The sequence below is a fragment of the Macaca fascicularis genome, chromosome 18, assembly GCF_037993035.2.
Source record: "Macaca fascicularis isolate 582-1 chromosome 18, T2T-MFA8v1.1".
NCBI lineage: Eukaryota > Metazoa > Chordata > Mammalia > Primates > Cercopithecidae > Macaca > Macaca fascicularis.
The window spans coordinates 35,220,313-35,241,934 of record NC_088392.1 but is presented as its reverse complement, the minus strand read 5'-3'; the positions used below and the strand labels follow the sequence as shown (position 1 = coordinate 35,241,934).

Below are 21,622 nucleotides of genomic sequence, written 5' to 3'. Positions count from 1 at the left end.
CCTAATGAGATAGCCTTAGACCTCTAAAATATAATGGATATGAATGACTCATTTTTGAGTAGTAATAGCAACAATTTATGATAGTATTTTTGTGAGTATCCTATAACAGGAACTTGTATGAAATGTGTTTTCATATATTCTCCCTAGAATAAATTTAATAATAAATGGATCATTATTTGGAACATCACTACAGAAATCTAAAGTAGATATAATGACCTGGATATAAAGATAGGTCTAATTTTCTTAGTTACATTATCTTAAATAATAAAATGGAGAAAAATACAAGTTGTTTCTATAGTCATAATATCGACAGAAAAGAATGGTATTTATTTTGGAGTTTTTGTGTGACTATAAAGTGTCCTCAGAAGATGGAATACTGAGCTTAGGAAATACTGAGATTAAAAGTTTCTGCTCTAATCACACCGTTTGACGTGGCTGCCTTTTAAACTTTGAGAATTTGCTTAGGCTTCTGTGATCTAAGGAAATGGTGGAAAAATAAAACACTAGACATGTAAACTTATGAATCTAATTGTCACAAATGTGTATATAGTTTTCATAGTTAAAATATATCATGTAAGATAATTTTTTTCTCTCTACTTAATTTATTATCTTTAGGGTATAAATAATGCACCTTTGTTTGTAGCTTGCCATAGTACTGGGGTATAATGTTCCATACCTAATAGAATTCAGTGAATAATGATAGTAGTAGCTAACATTGAATATTTACCAAACGTCAGTATTCTAAGTGTTATTGAATATAATTCATGTGATCTTCACAACCTTATGCAGTATTATTATTATTTTCATAATACAGATCAGAGAATAGGCATGGAGTAGTAAAGTAACTTGTCCAGTGTTGCATAGCTAGTAAGAGGAAGAAGGGTGATTCAGACTAGGTAGTCTGATTTGAAAGTCTGTATTTTTAACACTCGTCTCATTAATAATAGTGATGAATTATTCATTGAGACTAAGTACAGGGCCTCAGTTGATCATCTAGTATGAAGACTTCATTCTGCTTTAAAATTTGAGGTGAATGACCATAGGTTTTCCATTGCTCTTTAAAGCATTGATACTGAACTTGTCACAGACCTAAATGTGTTTTCTGAGGTAATGTACATATCCTAGATGTTTTTCCTGGTGAAAACAAACACTGTATTGCAAGTCATTAAATCACCACAAAAATCAATACTGATCTATAAGTGCTTTTACCATTTGCTAGAATTTTTTTAATAGTAACTTTTTTTCTACTATAAGCAATCAAGTCTTACCTGTATATGGAGTTTCATTTTTAGAGAGAGTAAGTTTTATGTTTTGTTACATGGCCTTTAGTTATTAATTCTGTTGTATTAATTGGAGCACTCTTAATTTGTCTTTACATTCAGAAGTATTATCAGTAAGACATTTGTACTGTAATGAAGTAAGCTTACACTTAGAAAAGTTATTTTCAGTCTCAAGATTAACTGTTTTAAGGACAATTTAAATTTAATTCTTTCTCAGAATTCCTTTTTCTGGCTGCAAAATATTCTGGTTAGCTATATGGTCATCTTTTCATACTTCAGATATTTCAAATGTATTTCAAAATTTCTAAAATATTTCCAAAATCTTTCAAAAGTTACTGATTATACTTTGTAGGTTTTATTGGCCTTTCCTAAGCTAAAAGTCCTATTATGGCTCTTTACATTCCTCAAATAACAGTTTTTGTTTTTAATAATTTGGGTGGCTTCATAGGTGGGAATTGAACAATGAGATCACTTGGACACAGGAAGGGGAACATCACACACCGGGGCCTGTTGTGGGGAGGGGGGAGGGGGAAGGGACAGCATTAGGAGATATACCTAATGTAAATGATGAGTTAATGGGTGCAGCACACCAACATGGCACATGTGTACATATGTAACAAACCTGCACGTTCTGCACATGTACCCTAGAACTTAAAGTATAATAATAATAAAATAATAATAATAATTTGGGTGGCTAACCAGTTTTAAGATATCTTTCATTACCCATAGGGAACTGTAAGCTAGTAGTCTGGCCTTTGTTTAGTCCCTTAAGTACTCAGTTTTCTTATATTCTTTAAGTGGAAACATGTGCTCTCTAGGAAGACTCATTGGAGCTGGGATTACAGGTGCATGCCACCACGCCCGGCTAATTTTTGTATTTTTAGTAGAGATGGGGTTTCGCCATGTTGGCCAGGCTGGTCTTGAACTTCTGACCTAGGGTGATCCACCCACCTCAGCCTCCCAAAGTGCTGAGATTACAGGACTGGCCACCACCTCCAGCCGAATGTTTTAAAATTTTAGTTATTTTGCCTCTGATTGGTTAGTAGCTTTGGGTGAATTATTGTCACTTAGTCAATGAAGGTGGGAATCTCAAAAATTAACTGAAGTTGCCAAGAAAGGTGGGAGAATTGAGAGTCTTCTTATTACATTTGAGTAAAAGTGTCCAAGAAGTATAGAGTACAGGGAAATAGATATACATGCAGTAATTAATGCTACTAGTTTCCTTCCATCTCCTTGTCCTGGATAAACTGGAAGATGCAGTTTATTATACATTTATTGAACAACTTCTATGTGTTAGAGACTATAGAATAGAGTGTTGTAGTCGTTACCTTTCTGCTCACCATAAGTGGAAATTACTGACATTAGAGGTTATTACACAGCTTATGTTTTTTTTTCTTTTTTACATTTAATTGTGTTTTTTTTTAGATGGAGTTTCGCTTTTGTTGCCCAGGCTGGAGGCTGGAGTACAGTGGCACGATCTTGGCTCACTGCAATCTCCACCTCCTGGGTTCAAGCGATTCTCCTGCGTCAGCCTCCTGAGTAGCTGGGATTGCAGACGCCTGCCACCACGCCTGGCTAATTGTCTTTTGTATTTTTAATAGAGATGGGGTTTCACCATGTTGGCCAGGTTGGTCTCAAACTCCTGACCTCAGGTGATCTGCCCATCCCAGTCTCCCAAAGTGCATGGATTACAGGTGTGAGCCACTGCTTCTGGCCCTTCCTGCACATCTTAATTACTATATTGTCACTCTGTTTTTCCTTAATATCTTTCATATTTATTAAAGATCTGAAATATGACTAATTAACTGACGTTTTCTGAGTGGTCCTCCAGGAACTGAAAGATAGGGGAGAGAAAAACTGAAAAAATATAATTAGAGAAGGCTTGGAAAGTTAAGGGCCTCTTTTCTTGGTTTGAGGAATGATTGAGTTTTCTCCACTGAGACCTGCAATACAGTCTTGGCATTATTTTAGAGAAAAATCTAGGTTGTTGGTATAACACCATATTATATAGGCTTGTTGGAGTAGTTAGCAGCTTCTCCTACACTCAATAAAAATGAGTTTTGTTTAGATCTGTAACTAATCCTTAAATGCTATTTAAAAAATAGCTATCTTGAATATAAATGTTAAAAATAATTTCTGTATTTTACTTCTTAACTAATACACAGGATACCAAAAGCAAAGGTGTCATTTCACAGAGCTCTAGTGAAAATTACTTGAAAAAAGTGTATTTGTTAAGTGTGATACAACTGATACCTATTGTTTCTTGTTAGGGCACTTGGCAGACTATCTTAAAAAAAGTTAATGTCAAAAAATGTAATTGTTAAAGTAAATGTTTATAGAACTTTAAATTATTTTAACCCTCAGTTATTCACATCTCAAGGTTTTATAAGAAATAAGTCTCAACGTTTATATAAATTTACTTCTCATACCAATTTTGAAGTTAATAATCAACTTTATTTTATTTTATTTTGCTGTCTGCATTGGCTATTCAGTTCTTAATAATTGGTTTACAGTGTGTTTTATACTTTTTAATGAAGGGCTTTGCACCATTTATCTCGCCTGAGAGACCTGGTTGATGATACCAATGGAGAACAGTCACCGAAAATGTGAAGAGGAAAATGAAACTGTTACCACAATAGTCACCACAGAACAAATAGGCATTTTTTCTGTTACTTAAACTGACAAAGTAAATATAAGCCATACATTATTTTTTGATTGGTTCAAGGATTATGTATTTCTAAAACACTAAACTTGAAAATACCCATAGGTTTTAGGACCTGTCTTCATTTTGTGCCAACATACTAGAATGTGAACTGCAAGGATCCACAATATATCCTAAAGTCTTACTTTCATCTTCTCGCCAGCAAATGTCTCATATTTAAAGATGGATGACTTCTATTCTTGAAGCCTACCTGGATTTAACCTTCTTCAGCATCCTCAACATTTTATTATCTGGTTCAGGATCATTAAGAAACTTACTGGTTTTTATCCAAAATCTTTTATGTGAAATAGACTTTTTTTTAGATATAGTTAGCATCACTTAAACAGCTTAAAGGAATATCAAAATTGTTATTGTATATGTCATCTATGCAGAAGTCTGTTACTTTGAAATTTTCATAAATTTAATATTTAAGATACATTGTATTTGAAAATTGCATTAATAGTGGAGTGATACAGTGTTAAAAGGAATGTTGTGACATTCAAGAGAACCTCCTCATTTAATTAGTACTTTGATTCTGTGTAAGATAATATTGATAATGCTTGACAGTTTCCAAACCTTTTTTTGGAGGGATATTTAAGAATTTAATATTTCAATATTAGGTTGTTTCCCAGATTTTAATTTTGGGGTTAGCTCAAACTGGTGAAAACTATGACTCAATGGCCAATTGCTGTATGAAATTTGATAATTAAAACTTAAAATGAATATGGAAAATCAGAAAGCAACTCTGTATTTTAGAGCAATTTTGTAAGAGTTGTATTTTCTTTAACACAATCTCTAGTCTTAAGTTTGTCTCTAGCTGGAACCGAACAAAGCTCTGTAATTTTTACCAAGCACTTATTATTGATACTTCTTATAAGTAGTAAGCATCTTTATTAACACAACTGAGAATTAAGTCATAAAACATAACTAATACAGCACATTACAGCCTGATGAAATTAAAGAATGTGTATATATAACTAGCACAGATTAACACTTCACCCAAATGATAGCGTTTTTCCTCAGTAGATTTATTGTCAAATAGGAATTTCTAAGCACATTGAGTCAAAGCATTTTTTCCAAGTTAATAAAGCATCATTTAACATCTTTGTTAGAGGTGACACGTCAAACACTACAGTGAGCTCTGTGGGTTTTGTTGTTGTTTTTTTTTTTTTTTTTTTTTTTTTGCCAGTGAGTTTTTTACCATGCTGCTCTGACCAGTTTGAGAGGCAATCACCAACGGATTTGTTTTCTTTATTCTGTGGAGATGTTTTTGCCACTGACACTGTTTTCTGATTATAGTCTGCTTCATAGAAAATAGCCTGCATAAACAAACAAGGAATTACTTTGAAATTAAAGTATGCCTGACTATTAAAAATGCAGAGTTTAGGTGGGTAAACATCAGGTAGGTCTGGGTGGGTCATGTTCTAGGCCTAGAAAAATCCACTGTTAGACAAGTTCTAAAGAAGGCAAGGAGATAAAGGCATCAGGTGGTAACTTCTAATTGAGTATTATATGTTGATCATACATAATATATACTATGCTTGGAAATTGTAATGACTGAAAAGCACCTATTTGGTTAGTGCTCCTATTCATGAGACTGTATCTCCAATACTAAATGAGATAAGCCTGTTCTAAAATCTTATAGCCAGTATTTTAAGAAACTTGATTATACTTACCAAAGGAACATTGTTTTCTCTTGTTTTAAATATGGAGAGGTTTAATCCTTTACCTAACAAAGGAATTAATTTTAGCAAAATGATTCATTCCAACCTTCTTATAAGAAATCTCTAGGAGAGTCAACTAAGAAAAACAACGAATCTAAGTAATAAACATTCAAGAAATACTCTAAGTAAGAGATTTAATTACAATTTTAATATCTCAGGGTTCTTTTTAGGTTTCCAGGGGAAAAGAGCAGGATAATAGTGTGGAGACTGCTAAGTTGAGAATTTAAAAGAAATGAGAACATAAAATTTTTTAAATTGCATTGTGAATGTAAAATTTTTATCTTTTGCTCTCACTCTTTTAGATGTGTTGAGAAAATGTTAAATAGAAAAAAGTAAGAAATTTTAATAAGATGTTTCAGATCTTTGAGTATGAAAAATATAACAAAAAAGCCTAATTTCAAAAGACTATTTGAGATCAAGGGACAATGGTGTGACCAGTATGAAGGGTCAAGACTGAAATATATTGTCTTTACTATCAAGAACTCTACTTTCAGTTTTTTCTCACAGTTAATTTCAGCTTCATAGAGTTTTCTGACCAAATTAAAAAACACTGTTTTCTTGGGTTTGTTTTGGGTATATGTCATTATAGTTATGTTATTTCTTATTGAAATTTATAATTGTGGGTTTTTTTTTATTGTTTTAGTATTTAATGGTGTATAATGTGTTATTAAATTATATGTAGTTATACCAAAATGTTGCCTGAAGATAAATCATGACAAGGTCCCATGTTTATTTCTATGTTATAGATACCTGGAATTGATCTTGTAGATTTGAATTTTTGTTTCATTTTTTTCTGTCCCACCCTTCGCTCTGTATATCTCAGAACATTTTTGGTAGAAGTGCTATCCAGAAGTGAACTTGTCAAAAGGCAAGTAGCATGAAAGGAGACAGAAGAAGCAACAGGCCAATACAGAGGATAATTTCTGAGCACTTGAAGTTTCTTCAAATGTGCAAGACTGTGTGTCTTCCTATTAGATGTATGAATTGGATATTTCATGCCTAATTAAATGTGTTGGATTGCAGTGCCTATCATACAGCGATTGGAGTAAATTGAGGCCTAATCCTGAACATATTGTAGAGCATATTGTTAGATATTTTTCCTGTGATATTTGAAGTTATTATTTTCCCATTTCCTTTTTCTTTTTTTCTTTGTAATCATATGTCCCTAAGATTGTTTTCCTTTTTTGGACCAAAAACAAAAACAAAAACTTAGCTTTTTATCCTCCCAGTGTATTCTGCATTGTCCTTACCCTAGATCAGCCCCTTCTGTGTAACAGTTTTTCTCACAATGTAGCAACTTTTATCTACCCTTCAGTACCTTCACTGGGACTAGTTCATTCATTTTCAAATAGCTATTTCAACCTTTAACCTCTCCTGTCTTTGTCTTTTACACAGAAGCCAGAGTGACTGGTCTTGGCAAGACTCTGTTGTGTATCACCACTGTAACCTTAATGATTTGTTTCAGCAAATTTGCTGTAGTTCAATTGCTTTACTCAGATTCCCCCAAACTTTATATGTGTATTCTCACCTTTGTGTATATTATTTCTCATGCATGAAATACTCAATTTTTATTCTTTTATCTAAAGCTTACTCTACATTTCTTTAAAGCTCTGACCAAGTATTTTATTTTGTCCCTAAACATTCTAACTATCCACCAAACTGTGGTAAGTTGGCTTTTCTTTTTCCTTCCCCTGTCATTTATTTACCTGTTATATTTCATTTTAATATTTTGGATGGTACCTCTTATACTATGTTGTATTCCTAGACAAGGAAATGTATATCAAAATATGTTAGATGATTGATGGTTTTATCTCCTCGATGATAGAACTTTTTATACTGCTTTACAGAATCAAGAAAAAGTAAAGTGTATTTTACATAGTGGTTTTAAGTATTGACTGATTGATATTCTAAACCTGGTTTCCTGTATAAAGTTGTAAGTTCAAGATAAAGAGACCACATTCTTATTTGAGGTTCTGGAAATCCTTTATTTCTTTTTTTAAAACATTTTGATAACTTTTTGAAAAATTTAAACCTTTTTAAGAGCAATTTGAGGCTCACAGCAAAATGAAGAGGAAAATAATCTGCACAGAGATTTCCCATATACCTCCTGCTCCTGCATATGCACGACCTCCCCTTTTCATTGTCTGCCACCAGAGTGGTGAACAATTGATAAACCCACACTGAATCATCATAATCACCGAGAGTCCATAGTTCACGTCAGGGTTCACTCTTGATGTACATTCTGTGAGTTTGGACAGACGTATAATAAACTGTGGCTCCACCCCGGTGTGCAGTCCTCTCAGTGTACAGGCCAGTTGGATTCTGGGAACCCCTTCCCACCTGGCTGTCTCATTCCCCTCTAAAGTACATCTAACTGCCGTTAGAAGGATAAGGACGAAGACCCATCTTAACCGCTTCTTCCTGACAGGGGGTGCTGTTTTGGGAAAACGGCAGTCAGAGATTCCTCATAGGCCTGTCTTAGGGTTCCCAGCAGAAGGGGCCATCATGGAGGCTCCGGCTGCATGGCCATTTGGAGTTTGATGGCCTAAGGGCAAGAATAGACAAACTGGGTTATTTAAAAGTATATGTCAAAACGAAACAAAGGGAGAGGTAAGGACAGCTCAAAGATCCCAAGGCCTTTTACCAGTCTGCACAGGGATAGAGAGGTCAAAAGCCTGACGTAATAAACACTTTTATGTTTTTACCAGCATGTTGGGCTTCTGGATTCCCTTCCCCTGAGCCCAGTCCTAAGCCAAACAGTTTAAGGTTTGGGAAATTAACTTTTCCCACTGTGAAGGGTGCATCTGAGGGGAGTGTCTTGTAGTTTGGAGACACAATTACCTCTCTGTGAAGAGAGGACAAAGGAGGGAAAAAGAAAAAGCCTCTTTTCAAAGGAGTCCTAGGAGTTCAGGATGCATTTGAAAGGGGTACAAACTGAAGAAGAAAGACCATCCATCTACAAAGAGGGGAGCAGGCATCCTTAGTTCTCTTTTTAGCAGATACCCAGGGTACGTGAGAGAGAAGGAAGAGCATTCTCTTGTCCTTGTATCCCTGAGTCCCGGCAACCTTGGCAGGTACCGCCACGGATGTTAAAGCGGCTTTCACTCATGTTAACAGGGTACCTAGGAGGTGGGAATTATCCACTCTTCCCTCGTATGTTCTGTTTCCCCTGCTGTCCATAGCCTTGAATTCCCGAGACCTCATTTATGCCATGGATACTAGCATGGCCTTTATCTATGAAATGGGAAGGGTAGCTTAATTGACAGCAATCAGCCACATTCACCTGTGTTGTGTCTTTTCCATTATCATCTGCCTCTGGATCCCTCAGATCCAGTTTTCCTTCCTAGGGCTTTGACCTGAAGCTTGGAATTGAGTTTGGGACAGAAATACGTCTCGGGGATTTGCATGGACTTCTTATAAGCCAAATGCTAAGGTGAAGCTGTGGAGTTGAGTCCTCCTCCAACAAGGGAGAGAAAAGGATGTCTTGTGATACATCCAGATAACTGGTGGCTATAGTTATGCTGCTAAGATTTGGGTGCATTGTGCTTGGCTTTGGTTAGCTCCCTTGGTCTTACTTTCCCATAAAGGAAACCTCCAAGTGATGGGCATCCTATTTATTCCCATCAACTGGCAGGATTTGCAGGATAACTGCTCAGAACTAGAGTATTGATCCAGATTTTTACGTTACCCATTCCTCTGTTCTTTCTGAGCTGCAGCTGGAGATTGCTGGTTGGTTCACAGGAACAAGTAGGGTTATTCTAAAATGTAGGTGAAAACTTAAAAACAACTAATGAGTTGAGAATTTAATAACAAATGTATGATAATTTTTGAAACCTAATTTCTCTGTCACCAGTCCTCATTTTTCTTTAAAAAACATAAATCATCGTAGTACTAAGTGGTTTCCAAAATGAACTTTAGTCTTATAATTGGCCTGATTATTCGCATAAGGTGCAGCAAGAGTAATTATTTCTACATAGTCCTTTTGAATTGGCTTTGATGGAACTCTGTTCCACAAGGAATCTCAGTTGAGACCTTTTAAAGCTGAGCCCAGCCATGGGTTTGTATCCTCAACTACCTGTGAGTTGGGTGATTCTCTCCTTTTAAGGTCCTAAGATAAACTTGGAGCTCCTAGGCCTGTTACAAAGTGACATTGTTTACTGATCACAGGTCAGGAACCCTGTACAGGGACTGTGTAGGCAAGGGTATGAGGCCAGTTCTTCCTACGGGGCTTTTAGCAGCTCTGCAAGTGAAGATTGACTCCTTAAAGGGAAGCATACCCTTCCAGTCAATGCCTTAGTAAAATAACCAGTTTCTCCAATTGCATCCTGTTGCAAAAGAAAAGTGGATCCTTATTGCACTGATCCAAATAACTATATTGCTATAAGTTAAGAATACTCACAGATAGTTTCCAAATTCTAGAGGAACCAGGCAGAGAGAAACAAACATACTCCAAATTTTTGTTCACAGGAGTGTAATTTAATTAAAGGCCATAGGAGTGCAAAATAAATTTCCTTGACTTTGAGAAACAAAACATGGATCAGCAATGTTCGAAGCAAAAATCAAAAAGATTTGCTTCAGTTTCCTGAGTTCAGTCCATTTAGTGAACTCTTGTTTTGCCTGATATTCATGAACACTTCAGCTCTTTGAGTCCTGTACATTTTTCCTTAATTCCAATGTCACGATCTCCAAAGTTATCAGAAACCTGTACTTGAGAGCACCTGTCAGAGTCCTATGGCTTATAATAAACCATCTTTTGAAAAGGATTAAAACAAGGTAATAATTGTCACTAGCAAAATGTCCAGGATGGTTAGAAACATAATTGACAAGTTTATCTCTGTGGTTTACAACCTTAATTATGTTTGATAGCGTATACTTAGACATTAGAATTTTAGAAGTCCCATATAATTTTGGAATATGTAATAATATTATTCACCAAAATATAACCTAAAGAAGATCGAACATCATCTTGGCAATCCCATGTAACTAAATATGTCAAATAACCATGTTTACCTCTTTTGTGCATGTTTCAGGGGCCCTCTGATCCATCCAAAAAGCCAGGCATCAGGAAAGACAATTTTGAAACTGAAGTTTGATTTTGGGGAAGCCTATTAAGTATGTTAGAAGTTCAAAGCACTTGGTATTATGAAATAGAATTTCAGATTACCATAAGTTATTTATTTTGCCAAAATGATGACTCCAAAATTTTAAAGAAACAAAAACCTTTTATAACCCTTTATGAATTTTGCTAAAGAGCAGATTAGCACCTTAAGAATACCTTGTTGTGCTTTTATTTTAATGCTCAATTTATAGAAAAAACATATAATACCTTTTTAAAATTTAGTCAATATGTTCAAACAGAGAACCTCTTCTGCAAGATTAATTCTTAAAATCCTTTTGCCACTTGTTTGACCCTTCAGCTTTATCTTATCTAATTTAAAACAATCCTTTATTCATAGGCAAAAACTTACATTTCCATGCCTTCTCATAACCTTTTACTAAAAAACACATTTTACTGTTCTTACACATCTTGTATGTAAATATATTTATAGTAGTTTCAGTTACATGTTATAATGGTAACTCCTAGCAATTTTAACTTTAATGTAAAACCTGGTAAGTTGTTTTAATTTTATGCCAGGTACAACCAAGATTTGACTCCTTCAAGCATAATAGAAGGGGTAGTTAGTTCCATATGTCCCCAGGCCTTAACAGTTGTGGACCAGGCAAGTCAGATAGTTCTCAAAACCCAAAAAGCAGCTTATAACCTCAAAACACTTAGCAAACCTTACATCTAACTTGCATAATTTAGTCCACCTATTTACATTTTGATGGCATGTGCTTTTAACCAATAATCTTTAGGGCTATTTTATTGTTTCCTCAAAGATTAAAGTCATGTGAACTGAGAGGTACCACAGCTTTTATCTTCCCTTTAAAAAATATTTGATCTAAGCGCTGTATTTCTTTAGGTCAAATTAGAGCTCTTTTTACAGACATCTTCCACACAACACATATAGCTACATAGACAGGCAGGAGAAAACTGAATCCCCTGGTGGAGCCCTGTAAGAGACCGGGCTAGGAAAACATGCAGATATCAAACCAGAAAGGACTTCTTCCCTAAGGCAGGATTGCTAAACAAAGCCTTGCCACACCCCCAGGATGTAAAACAAGATGGAGGCCTGCAGCGAAGTTTGCTACTAACCATACACACGTGCAAAGCACACCAGATTGGCTACAGCTTAAGACCAGCCTCACAAATCCTTTTTCACAAAACTTTACAGAGAATATAAACAGTGATCCTTATCATTCCTAGCCTAGTAAAACATCTTCTAAAAAGAAAATTCTTGCTTAAAAGTTAACTGCTGGTGGGGTGGAGAAGGGGAAGAAAAGAAACAATTTAAAAATGCCTGAGGAAGAGCATCTTATTCTTATACAACTGGTTCCTCCACCAGGAAGAAAAGCTTAATTACTATCTGTTGGAGTTGAACCCCTTGGCAGGGGAAGGGGAAGATCTCATGGCATTCCCCAGCCCCAGCCAGTGAGAGACAGGACTAGCTGGATTTCCTAGGCTGACTAAGAATCCCTAAGCCTAGCTGGGAAGGTGACCTCAACCACCTTTAAACACAGGGTTTGCAACTTAGCTCACACCTGACCAATCAGGTAATAAAGAGAGCTCACTAGAATTCTAATTAGGCAAAAACAGGAGATAAAGAAATAGCCAAGCATCTATCACTTGAGAGCACGGCAGGAGGGACAGTGATCGGGATATAAACCCAGGCAACGGCTACCCTCTTTAGGTCCCCTCCCTTTGTATGGGAGCTCTGTTTTCACCCTATTAAATCTTGCAACTGCACTCTCTTCTGGTCAGTGTTTGTTACGGCTCCAGCTGAACTTTTGCTCACCGTCCACCACTGCTGTTTGCCGCAGTCGCAGACCCGCCGCTGACTTCCATCCCTCCGGATCCAGCAGGGTGTCCACTGTGCTCCTGATCCAGCAAGGCGCCCATTGCTGCTCCTAATCAGACTAAAGGTTTGCCATTGTTCCCGCACAGCTAAGTGCCCAGGTTTGTCCTAATCCAGCTGAACACTAGTCATTGGGTTCCACATTCTCTTCCATGACCCACAACTTCTAATAGAGCTATTTCACTCACCGCATGGCCCAAGATTCCATTCCTTGGAATCCCTGAGGCCAAGAACCCCAGGTCAGAGAACAGGAGGCTTGCCACCATCTTGGAAGCGGCCCACCACCATCTTGGGAGCTCTAGGAGCAAGGACCCCCTGGTAATACCAGGAGGGGAGGAGGAGTGAGAAGGCCTGCTTGCTTGTCTATCCCAAAACAGAAAGGAAAAGGCCATGAAAATGCCCCCGACCCCTGGGAGTGACAGGGGTATGAGTACAGTTTCCCCTACCCTTAGAAGTCCCACGATGAAAAGGCTTAGGATAGTGAGAGGCTTTGAGTCCCTATTTCATTCACTTCTTAAGCCTCACAGGGGGCACCAAAGCTGTTGTAGGACTTACTCCTTAGTTCAGCTAAGAGCTGGGTCCTTGTGACACAGCCATGAAATATTAGGCTTGCAGACACTTTGAAGGGTGAGAATAATGGAATTTATCGGGCAAAAAGGAAAAAAGGGAAACAGGGACTCTCTGAAAAACCAGAGTCCCTACTAGTGTGCTTCCTGTTTTGCAGATAGAATTCCAGGTTTCACCCAGGAAGAGGAGGGGCCAGGCTTTTCCCTGCTGCAAATGGCATGAACTTCTGTGGCTCCACCCCAGTGCACACTCATCCCCGTGCACAGGCCTGTTGGAGTTTCTCTGGGGACCCATTCCCACCTGGCTGTCTCAGTATAGACTATTTTCATTGCCCTGAAAATCCTCTGTGCTCCACCTATTGGTCCCAACTCCAACTGCCTGAAAATCCACCTAAAATGAGGTAAATTAAATCTATTTTGGAGGAGCTATTTCTTTTTTTTGATGTTGCTGCTCCTATTCATTAAATAGGAGCAACAGTTGTGTATTTTGGATGACATAGCTGTAGCCTTCTGACCTCTTGAGTCCTCAAAACTGAGATTTTTGAGTTTTTAAGTGTTTTCCATTTCATCAGTTATATATTCAATTTTACAGCTTTAGGACTAAATCTAGGAAAATTCAGTCTGTTATAAAGGGTCAAGTCCATTTATGTTGCTACAGCAAAATGCCTGAGACTGGGTAATTTATAGAGAACATAAATATATTTCTCATAGTTCTGGAGGCAGGGAAGTCCAAGGTGCTGGCAGATGTTTGGCTGTCTGGTGATAGCTGCTGTCTGCTTCTAAAATGATATCTTAATGCTGCATTCTCTGGAGAGGAGGAACTTTGTGTCATTACAGATGGAAGGGACAGAAAGCAAAAGGACCCACCAGCTTCCTTCACCAAGCTCTTTTATAATGACATTGATTCTACTCATGACTTAAATACCTTCCAAAAGTCTCCAGCTTCCAATACTGTTGCATTGGGGATTAAGTTTCCAACACATGAATTTACGGAACACATGCAGACCACAGCACTGGTTTTGCATTGTGTTGCTTTTTCAAGCCTGGCTCGTTGGTCACTATCAGTTTGGGTGTAATCTAGAAGCAAACCAAATCGTGATTTTAAACAAGGGAAGTTTAATATAAAAGTTTTAAACTAGCTGAGGGAGAGTACCCAAGAAAGGGCAGACTTGGAAGAGGGAGCCTAAAGTCTGGATTCAGACCTTGTTGAAAAAAGGGTAACTGTGGCCCACTGGATTGCAGTGAAAGTTATGGTTTGCTCAGACCGGTGCTGGCGTTTAGTTACTAGGCCAGCAGGAAGCCACACTGGTGACTCAGTGTGTGCAAACGCAGAAGGAGTTGGGGGAGGGGCACTGGTGCTGGCAGCACATCTGGAGCGTGAGGCGTCTGTTTTGGGAGGGTGGCAGAAGGTGATCACCAGCCCGGATGAGGTCTGTAAAGTCACTAAGAATAATACATTCCCGAAGCGTGGCTAGGGCAGAGCTGCCCCAGATGTCTTCACTTCTTACTGATGGTGTAGCTGCCAGGAAGCAGCAGGAGAGTCCCTTCGGGGTGAATTTGAAGCTGAGAGACCATACATTGATGACTAGTGCAGAAGTTGATCAGGCTGTAGGAAGGTTTTGATGAGAGACATCATCACAAAGTAAATATAAAATGTCTCACTTATCCTCCTTTGCCCTCCTTGTTTTGCAACATATTGCATAGCCTGTCCAAGAAATGTGGGCATACAGGTAAGGTAGTGAAAATATCAGGTCATTTAGAAAACTGAGGAACCGTGAAAAACCTTGAGCCAATATTTTCAAAATCTAATGAATTTGATAACTTCATAATATAGTTCATGAACTAGAAATCGAGACTACTATATATATTCTGGAGTTACATGAATGGCACCCTCAATATAGCAGGAGCGTAGAGCATTCCTTTCATTACTTTTCATCAAGATGGTCATATAGTTTTATATAAGCAATTCTGGAAGTGGAAAATTCTCTGCAGTTGGAATGCTTTGTTTTTTAGCATATACTTGCTTCAGTTAAGTCATGATTTACATTTCTGTCTTCACATTTTACTCTTGATTTTGCCTCTTAAGACAATTTCATATACATATTTCAGTCTTCCCAATTTCTGTTGAAATCAACAGAAGTAATGTTCCATACTTTAGGCTCAATGTTTCTAAATTATTTCTGTGGTAAAAGTTTTATTTCTTTATTATTGTTTCACCTTTCTAGATGCTTTCCAGCTTTTAATTTTTTTTTTTTTTAATGTGGTACCAGATGTCCAGAATTCATAGAGTAGAATATGGGGACTCTATGTTTAATAGTTTATTACAGTACTTTATTTGACTAGTATTTATTTGGCTCCTGGCACTGTTCTAGGGTGTGTGTGTGGTGGGGGTTGGGGTGGGGGGTTGATCACAAATAAGGCATCACTCTATAATGAGGAACTCAGTGGAGGAAATATATAAATGGAGAAATGTATACTATAACCAGGTAAGTATTGCTTCAGAGAAATGAAGCTAGAACAACTGATAAAGAATTGCACAGAACATGGATCAGCTAAGTGGCCTGGGGAAAACCGGGAAAGATTTCACTCAGGAGAGGATACTTGAGCTGATACAGAAAAATGAACAGAAGTTTGCCATCAAAGAAATTAGGTAGAAGGTGTTTTATTTGTTTGTTTGTTTGCTGTTGTTTTTTGAGACACAGTTTCACTCTTGTTGCCCAGGCTGGAGTGCAATGGCACGATCTCGGCTCACTGCAACCTCCACCTCCTGGGTTCAAGAGATTCTCCTGCCTCATCCTCCCGAGTAGCTGGGATTACAGGCGCTTGCCACCATGCCCGGCTAATTTTTCTATTTTCAGTAGAGACAGGGTTTCACCATGTTGGCCAGGCTGGTCTTGAACTCCTGACCTCGGGTGATCCACCCGCCTTAGCCTCCCAAAGTGCTGGGATTACAAATGTGAGCCACCGCGCCCAGCTTGAAGGGTGTTTTTTCTAGCCAGGAGATAATATGTGTGCAAAGATTGAGTAGTGAAAAGCCTGCTACAGAATTTGTTGAATCAGAATAGTGTGTGCTGTAAAAGAAGTCTGGCTTCAGAAACAGCAGATTTATGATTCCACTATTTTATTAGCTCTTTACTGTGGACTAGTGTCCTGACCTTGCCCAGGCCTTTTTTGTTTTCCGTCTCTTTTTTCATATCTACTTTGCAGTTTTGTTTTGAGCATTAAATGAGAAAATGTATGTCTGGCACATATGAGCTCAGAAAATACTAATTGCCAAGGGGGTAATACATTTAGTTGAGGGAGACACTACGAATAAGACATAAAGCTGCTTTTGCCTCTAAGGCAATAAAATGCCCTCTCCATTCTGTTCTCCACATTACAGCAAGAAGAATCTTTTACAAACATGTCATGTGATGTTGTATCTCTTCTTAAAATTTCCTGTGCCTTCCTTTCAGAGTAAAATGGAAATTCCTGCCATAGTCTAGAAAGCTCCATGGTATGCCAATATCTTTCAGTCCCCTCACCTAACAAAACCAGTGCATTTTCTACCATTCCATTTGCTGTATAATTCAGCCACATTGGTCTTGCTGTTCTCAATTACTATGAACATGAGTGTCTGCTTTCAGACCTTTGCGCTGTTTCCTCCACCTGGATAGTCTTTCCTCAAATATTCCGTGATTCACTTCCTCACTTCAGGTGTATGCTCAAACATCATTTACCAGAGGCCGACCCTGACCACCACCATTGCTCATACCATTACTCTTTGCCCCTTTCCTCCTTTATTTTTCTTTAATTAATATTGAGGTTAGGGCCTTTGTTTCATTCACTGCTGTATCCCTAACAATTGGAAGAGCGCTTAGCATTTATGTAAAAAGCTCCAAAAATACTTGTTCTCTGAATGAATGAGGCTGAGAAGGTGACTTGGGGGCCCATCTGAGGCACTTGATATACTCAGCCAAGAATTTTGGATTTATTCTGTGGACAAAAGGAAGGGGATTAGCATTTTTGATGCAACCTAAAATGCATATTAATTTTTTGTTAGTCCCTATATTGATTTGTGCTTGCAGTAAGTGGAACTTTTTTTCAGAAACTAAAACCATTTTTTTTTCTTTCCAGTAGCCAGTCCTTAAAACCTGATGCCATGGCAATAACACATTATATTAATTTCTTTAGATAGTAATGAAAGGTAGAATGAAGGCTTATTGTTTTTGCTCAGAGATAGAGCTACTCTTCGTGAGGTTTCTGTGATGTTTTAGTGTAAAATAAGTTCCCAGAATATAGTATTTTAATAACGATGTTAAGAGGGCTATTCATTTATTTTAGGTTGCAGTAGTAGATAATATTTAATTTATTGAACAATTTACTTTTTGGGGAGTGGGGGACACAAGTAAAAGAAAACAGAAATGAACACAAAGAAGTTTCTTTTCGCAGGTGATCCAGAAGCACTGGTGACAATGAGGAATAATATTGTGCATGACCTGGCTCAAGATGGTGCCCCTAACAATTAAAAAGTCAATGCTGCTTTAAATCACAAGTATTCAATAATTTTTTAAAGAGAAACCTGGGGAAACATAGAATTTTATTCAGAAACAGATTTGCTCATTCCAAGCCACAGCAGAATAGATATTCTATTAAAAGTGAGCAAAGCAACATCAATCATACTTTAATAAAATGATTTTTAAAAAGATAGAAGAAAAAATTAGCAGAGTAGCAGATATTTCAAAACTTTAGTTCTTGTTCTGTCTCTCTCTGTCTCTGTCTCTCTCTCTCTGTGTGCATGTGCATAGTTTTATGAGGCAGATTTCTTAGGAGGGTTTAACATTTAAATGTAATCTTTTCCTTCTCTTATTAGCTAGAGTACCTTAGGCAAATTAAACCTCTGATCTTCAATTTCTTAAGTGGAGCTATGGTATCTATCTCATACAGTTGTGAAGATTAAGTGAGGTAATGCTTGTAAAGTGCTTACTTACTTAGCACAGTTCCCGGAATATAATAAGTGACCTGTGTTAGTTGTTGCTGGTAAAAAGAATTATGCCAGTACATGGTGTCAGAATTTCAGCCAGTAATGACTACCTGTAGACACCGAAGTGTTAATACTAAGAGCTGTTACGCTTTTTTATTCCACTAGAGGGCACGTTTCTCCTTCTGTAAACCTGATGGCAGCCATGAAGCATTATGACTCTGGCCCCAACTCACTCCCCTTCCCTTTAGCATCCTCAGCCCTATGATTTCTGTTAGACCACTAATAACCTCACATTGTGCCGGGTCTCTCCCTGGTTATCCTCCCCACACCCACGTAATGGAAGGATGTTTTAGCCTTGGCACATGCTTTTGCCAGTGTAAAGGGCGGTCCTTTATTACATGTAAAACATGTAATAATAATTGGCTTTGGGTGTTCAGCAAGACACAGGTTTGATATAGTGAGCTAGGAGTAGGGATTCAAAGGAAACATCCTTATTACTTCTTACCCTGAGCATTCTCCCTCCCATATGCATGATTAAACCAAGTCTACCTAGTGGACTGAACCAGTGGGGTAGCCTCCCCAACATCTCTCCTATTTTAAGTCAGGGAAAAAACCAGAAAATGTGGGATGGGGAAAGAGGCAGGCAGAGACAGGGGGAAAAAGGATGAGATACAAACTTTGAGAACATCACTATTTATAAATGACAGATCTTGAATTGTACCTGGAAGATGCAGTCCCTGCTCTAGTTTCTGGAAAGCCACATTCTCTATGACCCGTGATCTTAGGTTCAAATGAAAAAGTGTAAACATAGCACCAACTGTGTACTAGGGGTTCCTTGGCTATTGGAAGTCCTCGCTTGTTAAGAATGAGCCAAATCCTTCCACAGGCCTCCTAATCTGGGAGACACAAGTAAATCAAGGATCTGGTTCAATAATTTGAACAGCATCTTCTCAGGACCACACATCTCACCTTGAACAAAAAGAGGGCAAGTTAGGAATGATTTTGATGTTGACAGATTTGTAATAAAGGTCAAAATTGAGACATGACTAGAGGCTTTCCAAAAGGTAATTAAAAATGGTCAATCACTGGTTCTGCTGGAACTAGATTATTAGCAATCTAGTAGAAATAATCATCCTTTTAATAAAGCAGGATCTACCCTGCCTGGAAGAGGAGCCTAACAATGCTGATTAACTGGTTCTGATCATGCACCTTTCTAGATCATCATAGGTCCTGAACCAGGAAGTGGGGAGAAGTAAGGTCAAATCAGGGGTAAGTAAACTACAGTCTGACTCTAGCCTACTACCAGTTTTTATATGGCCTTCCAGCTAAGAATGGTTTCTACATTTTGAAATAGTTGGATAAAAATTAAAAGATGTGTCATATTTTATGACAAAATAAATTTCAACTTTAGTGTTCATAAAGTTTTATTGGTTTAGTGTTCATAAAGTTTTATTGGAACGTAATCACAGTTAATCATTTATGTATTTTCTCTTCTTTCAGACAAGGTCTTGCTCTGTGCCCAGGCTGGAGTGCAATGGTGCGATCACAGCTCACTGCAGCCTTGAACTCGAGGCTCACAGGATCCTCCCATATTAACCTCCAGAGTAGAAGGGACTACAGGCACATGCCACCATGCCTGGCTAATTTTTTATTTTTTGTAGAGATGAGATTTTTTCCATATTGACAGGATGATCTCGAATTCCTGGGCTCAAGCTGTCATCCCTCCTTGGCTCCCAGTGATGGGATTACAGGTGTGAGTGTCTGGCCAATTCCTTTCTTTCCTTCCTTTCCTTCCCTTTTTCTTTCTCTCTCTTTCTCTTTCTCTTTCTCTCTCTTTCCTTTTCTCTTTCTTTCTTTCTTTCTTTCTTTCTTTCTTTCTTTCTTTCTTTCTTTCTTTCTTTCTTTTTTTCTTTCTTTCTTTCTTTTCTTTCTTTCTTTTCTTTTCTCCTTCCTTCCTTCCTTCCTTTCCTTTCTCCTTCCTCCCTTCCTCCCTCCCTCCCCCTCTTCCCTTCCTTCCTTCCTTCCTTCCTTCCTTCCTTCCTTCCTTCCTTCCTTCCTTCCTTCCTTCCTTCCTTCCTTCCTTCCTTCCTCTGTCCCTCCCTCCCTCCCTCCCTCTCTTTCACCCCTCCCTCCCTCCCTTCCTTTCTTTCTTTCTGCGACAGTTTCACTCTGTCACCCAGGCTGAAGTACAGTGGTGCGATGTCTGCTCACTGCAATCTCTGCCTCCCAGGTTCAAGCGGTTTTCTTGCCTCAGCCTCCCGAACAGTTCAGAGTACAGGTGTGCACCACCACACCTGGCTAATTTGTGTATTTTTAGTAGAGACGGGGTTTTACCATGTTGGCCAGGCTGGTCTTGAACTCCTGACCTCAAGTGATTCTCCTGCCTCGGCCTCCCAAAGTGCTGGGATTACAGGCCACCTTTTGTACTACCGGTAGTACAGATTAGTTGCAACAGAGACCATATATGGTATTTTCATCACTGCACTGCTGCTCCATGCACTACGAATTAAAGTGACATAGTTATCACTTGACAGCGTTTTGAATTCTGTCCATATAACTGTACCATAGTGTTCCCAGAACCAAGCCGGCTCTGGCTGCATTTTCTTGAGGCCCAATAATGAGAAGCAGACAAACTAGGAAAGAAGGGAATTTATTATTGTAACTGGATACAGGGAGAAGGTCAGAGATAATTCCATCAGACCAACTCACTCAAAGTGTTACAATTTTCTTAGTGCTTATATAGGTTGAGGTTATGTGCCTATATGCAGTATATCATTCACCTAAGTCTATTAGTAACTAATTTTATTTCAACTACAAGGTCAGAGGCAAAAAATGCTTGCTAAGTCTGTTTAAAAGGACCCCAGTACTTTCAGGCTTGTCTATGGTGGTACTGGAGTGATTATTTCTATCTTATCTCCTTTATAGCTTGGTCTGGAGAGCTGCCTTGCACTCTCCAATGAATTTATTCAAACAGCTGCCTCTGTTACCTTGACTCTCAGACAGATCCCGGCACTAAGAATTTAATATTGCCTCTATTATTTTGACTTCCTCCAGGTTAGGGAGAAGCCCATGCAAAGCTCCTAGTGACCATACGTTTCATTTCTAGCTTTGATGTCTGGGCACCGGTTTCCCTAGATATAACTGTTTGCTCAATGTTAAGGCAGTGCGGTGGGAATCTGTCTGTGTAACTGAAGTGCTGTGCAGACCTGTCTGTGTGATTGTTGGGGAGAATTGGCCTGCCACAATAACATTTTATTTATTTGTTATTGCCAGTGCATACCCATCATGTCAAAACAAGATGGGAAAAGTGAACTTCAAATGTCATATTTTTAGGCATGGTGGCATGTAGATTATTTTGTTATTAAATTAGATGGCAAATCATTGTGTTTGTTATGCACTGACACTGCAGCTGTACTAAAAGAATACAAATAT

At 38.1% G+C, this 21,622-nt stretch overlaps 1 protein-coding gene across 7 annotated transcripts in view; it reads left to right on the top strand.

Moving 5' to 3' along the window:
* Window positions 1-17,755, top strand: part of C18H18orf54 (chromosome 18 C18orf54 homolog) — a 34,565-nt gene extending 16,810 nt beyond the window's left edge. For 5 of the 7 annotated variants that reach the window (XM_045378238.2, XM_005586657.4, XM_005586659.4 and 2 more), the window contains one exon: window positions 3,818-7,669. In XM_045378238.2, the coding sequence (XP_045234173.1) occupies window positions 3,818-3,890 (73 nt within the window). In that variant the 3' untranslated portion in view covers window positions 3,891-7,669. Of the gene's footprint in view, window positions 1-3,817; window positions 7,670-10,770; window positions 10,818-12,567; window positions 12,729-13,385; window positions 13,629-17,658 lie in introns of those variants that run through there. The other 2 variants (XR_012427223.1, XR_012427221.1) reach the window with 2 other exon arrangements.
* Window positions 17,756-21,622: the final 3,867 nt, after the last annotated feature.